This window comes from Neoarius graeffei, chromosome 20 (assembly GCF_027579695.1).
Source record: "Neoarius graeffei isolate fNeoGra1 chromosome 20, fNeoGra1.pri, whole genome shotgun sequence".
NCBI lineage: Eukaryota > Metazoa > Chordata > Actinopteri > Siluriformes > Ariidae > Neoarius > Neoarius graeffei.
In genome coordinates, this window is record NC_083588.1 from 58,687,319 (window position 1) to 58,693,632 (window position 6,314).

A 6,314-nucleotide genomic window follows, 5' to 3' on the forward strand; every position below is an offset into this window, starting at 1 on the left:
TTTCGGTTGGAAATGTAATCAAAACAAACGGAGGTTCACATTTACATGACCCGTCTTCAGATGTAGGCCCAGTACAATTGTGTGTTTTCTTCCACCGCTTACGTTTATAACTTCTGTTAGTACATTGGTAAAAAGCACAGTGTGCACCGGTCATAGTTTTACAATTCACTTAAGGCTTAAGGTCTTTAAGCCAATCGCTATAAAGCTTTAAAGTTCACGGTCCGCTACCCGTCTTCCTATAGACCCCTTGCACTGACGTCACCCGAAACCGGAAGTAAACAAACCCTGCGCCATATTGGACGACCAACAAACTCGTGATTAGGGGGAAATAAAGGCAGCGCGCGGTATGTGAACCCACGAGGCACTTGGTTCATCAAAAACCTACAACGGTAAACTTTTGTGCTGTGTTAGGGTTCTAACAAAGCTGATGGGAAAGGTGAAAAGAAGTCTTTCTCCAGAATACCAGCTGTGATTGAGACACAAGGGGAGCAAACCAAGGAGCTTTCTGCCAGGAGACAGAGAGAGGATTTAGCTGCTTTATGCAGAGCGGATCTGAATACTTCAAGTCTACAACAGTACAGAATATGTTCAGACCATTTTGTTACTGGTAAGTCACTAGGCTAGAGTGTTGTAGAACATTTTTTTTAAATGTTTACTGAATAAAAACATCCTTAATTTTATCACATTTATGTTATATATTTCATTTCTCTCTTTTGTTTTAATTTTCCTCCCTCCATCCCTCTTTGGATTTTAAATATAGTTTCCCCCCCCCCCCCGTCCAAATAATTCAAAGATATATAAATAAAAACAGATTAAGTAGTAAATTAAAAATAAATTATGAAAAAAAAAAAAATCCATAACAGCATGAATACAGATTGCAATAGTGGTCAAGTGCTATAATGTTTTTAACATGATAGTGGAGAATTTCATTTAATCTGCACTGATTATTATATGAATGTTTACAATGTCTGGGTAGCAAACAGATGGCAGAATTGGTGTCCGGTCCTCCTTATGTTTCCATTCTCCCTTGCCCCGAGTCTTATCATATGGGTCAAACCCATCAATCACAACTAGTTTCTCCACATACCATGCCCTTTCTGCAGCTGGTCATGTACTCGCATAACCAGAATTATCAGCCATCGTGTCACTTCACTCTCGCTCGTAGTTTGTTTTATATTAGAGTATGTACGTACGTATGTACGTGGTCTTCCAATATGGCACCCTAACAAAATCTCGCGGTACGGTGACGTCACGCGGTAGCCCTCTATAGTAACTTCAGTGCCTCGGTAGTTCGTTTGGTAGCCGAAATAGTTGACCTAGAAAAGCCGCGCATGCGTACAAGCATTGCGCACTTTGCTTATAGAAACGGCACTGGGTGAACTAATGCCGCTTTTCCACTACCAACGCGGCTGAGTCGGGCTGAGTCGAGCCGAGTGGGGCTGTTGGAGTTGCATTTCGACTACAACCGCGCTGAACCGTGCTGGCTGGAAGTGGGTGGACACATTGGGTGGAGTTAGCGAAAGTGGGTGGACGTCACGTGATGTCGTTAGGCGGCGCAAACAGTGACATCAGTGATCTTTTAAGCGGTAGTCTCACAACCCGGATAGTAAACAATAAACATGGAGGACATGGAGTCGTTAGTGTTGCTGGTCTTGGTGCTGTGGCTTGTTGTCACCGACAACGCCAACAGATACTGGCAAGAGCGTATAGATGAGGCGAGGCGCATAAGGCTTCAGAAATTCTCGTAATTCGTAATTCTTCTTCTTCCGGGTTTACAGGTCCCAGCGTGCTCGAGGGGCGTGTATGGGCATGTGAGGACACTCCTCCTCACTAATCAGTGCACAGGGGAGTGTCTCCTCACGCCCCTAGCCCCACTCGGCTCGGTTCGGCTCGCTTCAGCCCTACTCCAAAACCGTGCGAGTTTTGGGTGCTGAGCATGGCTGAAGCGAGCTGAGTCGTGCTGCTCTGAGGTAGTCGAAACGCGAGCCGTGTCGGGCTGAAGCAAGCTGAAAAAGGGTAGTGGAAAAGGGCCATAATATATTTTATGTTAAATGTGGGCGGGTCCAAACGAAGAATTATGAAATGTGAAGGGGACACGCCCCCTTCACATTCAATGGTGGCGACGCCCATGATGAGCTCAGCTAACCACCACTGCATGGCTTGCATATCTAATGAGGCGGATGTGACGTCAGATGGACCCCTTGTTGAGCAAGACAGACCCCAGGAGGCGGGACATATACAGTAGAGAGAGCATCTCATTGAACAATGACCAGATTAGTTCAGGATGAGTCATCAAAACAAAACAAACAAAAAAAAAACAAATCTGACAAGCTATATGTAAAAGTTTCCGAAACACTAATTTTGTACTTTGATAGCTTTTAAAGCGAGTGTGTGATGTTTTCACGAACATAATTATCTCACCAGAAGCAGCAGTTGGTGAGTGTGTAGAGAAGCACGCTGTGTCCGGGTCTCTCCCACAGAAACACGGCTTGTAAGTAGGTGATGAGCCGCTCATGAGGTCCCAGAGCGTCCATCAGCGCCGCCTTCACGGCCCGCAGCGCCGCCGCTGTGTCTGCGGAGCGCCGCCGAAGCCGCACGCCTCCGCCCGGGCTTCGCTTCCCGGAGTCTCCGCTGCCTCGGTCCACGTCTCCGGTTTCACTTTCCTGTGCCATATTTATATCTACAAACTAAACCCCAAATTTAAAGAAACAAACACTTAAGTTCAGGTCAGAATTAGCATTAGTGCTAGCAAACAAAAACAACTTTAGCTTAAGTTAGCTTAGCTTGGCAGCAAAGCAGGAAGTGTCGCATTTTGATGACGTAACGACCCGAAATACACTGCTATATTCGCTTTATATTTAAAAATAAAAAATACATACACCAGCTTATCCCTCAACTACTCGCCATCATCTTCTCACTTCTTGAACCGAAAGCTTTCCGACCAACCGGAGAAAGAACTCACGAATCACTGACGTGTAAAAAGCTGTGTCTCAATCCGACATCCTGTTCCCTACGTGCTGAAGCTAACTACAGGGTCCGCCATTTTGTAGGGCAAAAGCAGACAAGCTACACCAGAGCATTTCTTCTTCTTCTGTCGATTTATTGGCGGTTAACAATCGATGTGTATTACCGCCATCTACCGGGCTGAGGTGTGATCTCAGGGATATTAATCGTTGCAAATGCCTGCATGAGAATAAATCAAAACTGAGCCTGTAGTCAGACCTTGAGCAGGTCACGTCCTGATAGAATGTTCAAAAAGATATCAATATTATGTCTCGAGCAATGTGTCATCACAACAGTACAGTACACAGTGAGACACAAGGTCACAGATGAATTCTAGCCTTCTCGCTGAAATAGTAAAATAGAATGGAGTAGAATATTAACAATATTAATAGATGTATGCTTGAGTCAATCCTTGCTCTTCTTGACGTGTATTGGTGCTCAGAGGGCGGGCATGCCCTATCAGCCCTCGTCCCACCTCACCGGAGCTTAGAGAAACTCCGGCCAAATTGTCTAGAATTTGTGTAACCAAACAAAAATCTTCCCGTAAACCAATTACGAGGATAACCAAACAAAATCTTCCTGTAAACCAATTACGAGGATAACCAAACAAAAATCTTCCCATAAACCAATTACGAGGATAACCAAACAAAATCTTCCCATAAACCAATTACGAGGATAACCAAACAAAAAATCTTCCCGTAAACCAATTACGAGGATAACCAAACAAAAATCTTCCCATAAACCAATTACGAGGATAACCAAACAAAATCTTCCCATAAACCAATTACGAGGATAACCAAACAAAAAATCTTCCCGTAAACCAATTACGAGGATAACCAAACAAAAAATCTTCCCGTAAAACAATTACGAGGATAACCAAACAAAAAATCTTCCCGTAAAACAATTACGAGGATAACCAAACAAAATCTTCCCATAAACCAATTACGAGGATAACCAAACAAAATCTTCCCATAAACCAATTACGAGGATAACCAAACAAAAATCTTCCTGTAAACCAATTATGAGGATAACCAAACAAAATCTTCCCGTAAACCAATTATGAGGATAACCAAACAAAAATCTTCCCGTAAACCAATTATGAGGATAACCAAACAAAAAATCTTCCCATAAACCAATTACGAGGATAACCAAACAAAAATCTTCCCATAAACCAATTACGAGGATAACCAAACAAAAATCTTCCCATAAACCAATTACAAGGATAACCAAACAAAATCTTCCCGTAAACCAATTACGAGGATAACCAAACAAAATCTTCCCGTAAACCAATTATGAGGATAACCAAACAAAAAATCTTCCCGTAAACCAAGTACGAGGATAACCAAACAAAATCTTCCCGTAAACCAATTACGAGGATAACCAAACAAAATCTTCCCATAAACCAATTACGAGGATAACCAAACAAAAATCTTCCCGTAAACCAATTACGAGGATAACCAAACAAAATCTTCCCATAAACCAATTACGAGGATAACCAAACAAAATCTTCCCATAAACCAATTACGAGGATAACCAAACAAAATCTTCCCATAAACCAATTACGAGGATAACCAAACAAAAATCTTCCCGTAAACCAATTATGAGGATAACCAAACAAAAAATCTTCCCGTAAACCAATTACGAGGATAACCAAACAAAAATCTTCCCGTAAACCAATTATGAGGATAACCAAACAAAAAAATCTTCCCGTAAACCAATTACGAGGATAACCAAACAAAATCTTCCCGTAAACCAATTATGAGGATAACCAAACAAAAAATCTTCCCGTAAACCAATTATGAGGATAACCAAACAAAAAATCTTCCCGTAAACCAATTACGAGGATAACCAAACAAAATCTTCCCATAAACCAATTACGAGGATAACCAAACAAAATCTTCCCATAAACCAATTACGAGGATAACCAAACAAAATCTTCCCATAAACCAATTACGAGGATAACCAAACAAAAATCTTCCCGTAAACCAATTATGAGGATAACCAAACAAAAATCTTCCCGTAAACCAATTATGAGGATAACCAAACAAAAAATCTTCCCATAAACCAATTATGAGGATAACCAAACAAAATCTTCCCGTAAACCAATTACGAGGATAACCAAACAAAATCTTCCCATAAACCAATTACGAGGATAACCAAACAAAAATCTTCCTGTAAACCAATTACGAGGATAACCAAACAAAATCTTCCCGTAAACCAATTACGAGGATAACCAAACAAAAAAATCTTCCCGTAAACCAATTACGAGGATAACCAAACAAAATCTTCCCATAAACCAATTACGAGGATAACCAAACAAAATCTTCCCATAAACCAATTACGAGGATAACCAAACAAAAAATCTTCCCGTAAACCAATTACGAGGATAACCAAACAAAAATCTTCCCGTAAACCATGAGGATAACCAAACAAAAAATCTTCCCGTAAACCAATTACGAGGATACGAGGATCTTACCGTGAAACCCTTCACGAGGATAAACAAATAAACAAGTCAGAGCATGGCTTCTCAACCCTTTCTACTTTAAAGTTTGACTGTCTTTCAGGTTTAGGTCATGAAAAGAATTTTCCCCAACACCCAATTATTTTTTGTTTAGTGGACTGAATTTGAATCACAGACTTCCAATTTTATTATTATTTTTTAAACAGAACAATTAGCATAGGTCAGTGGTTTTCAAAGTGGGGGCCGCGGCCCCCTGGGGGGCCTCAGAAAGTTGGAGGGACGATAACAAAAAAATTGCAAAAAAAATATACTTTTTTAAAATAATTATTAATATATTGTAATTAGTTTTTTAATAATTATTATAAAATATAATTATTAATAATAATACATCATATCGAAACGTTGTTTGCCATGCTCATCTCTCCGATTGCCTGTGATGTTGCGGTTTGCGCCATTTATCAAGCTGCTTTGCTCCTCAAGCTAGCGTACTGCTAGCGCAAAATGGACAGGTTTTTGAAGAAGAGACCGAAGGAACAAACCAACAGCCCTGCTGTGGAGGACACTGCTGCGAAAAAAACTAAGAAGTCCTGGCCAACTAAAATCCAAAAATATGAGGCAGCATACAGAAAAATAGCCATGATTGCCCGAAATGCGTCCTCTGTATGGAGACCCTGTCAAACGAGTGCTTAAAACCTTCGAAACTTCAGCGTCACTTGGTACAAAAACATCCGACAGATGCCGAAAAAAGCTCAGTCAATTGGAGAAGATTTGATTTTACCAGCCACCAAAGACATTGTCCGAGAATTGCTTGGTGAGGATGCTGCCAAAAAAATCGATGCTGTCCCACTCT

General features: G+C 41.0%; 1 protein-coding gene across 2 annotated transcripts in view; it reads right to left on the bottom strand.

Annotated features, from left to right (window-relative positions):
* The window catches only part of retreg3 (reticulophagy regulator family member 3), a 34,395-nt gene extending 31,391 nt beyond the window's left edge, over positions 1-3,004 (bottom strand). The window contains exons 1-2 of one of the 2 annotated variants that reach the window (XM_060902073.1): positions 2,880-3,004; positions 2,422-2,687 (exon numbers count right to left, since the gene is read on the bottom strand). In XM_060902073.1, the coding sequence (XP_060758056.1) occupies positions 2,422-2,672 (251 nt within the window). In that variant the 5' untranslated portion in view covers positions 2,673-2,687; positions 2,880-3,004. Of the gene's footprint in view, positions 1-2,421 lie in introns of both variants that reach the window. The other variant, XM_060902072.1, reaches the window with a different exon arrangement.
* Positions 3,005-6,314: the final 3,310 nt, after the last annotated feature.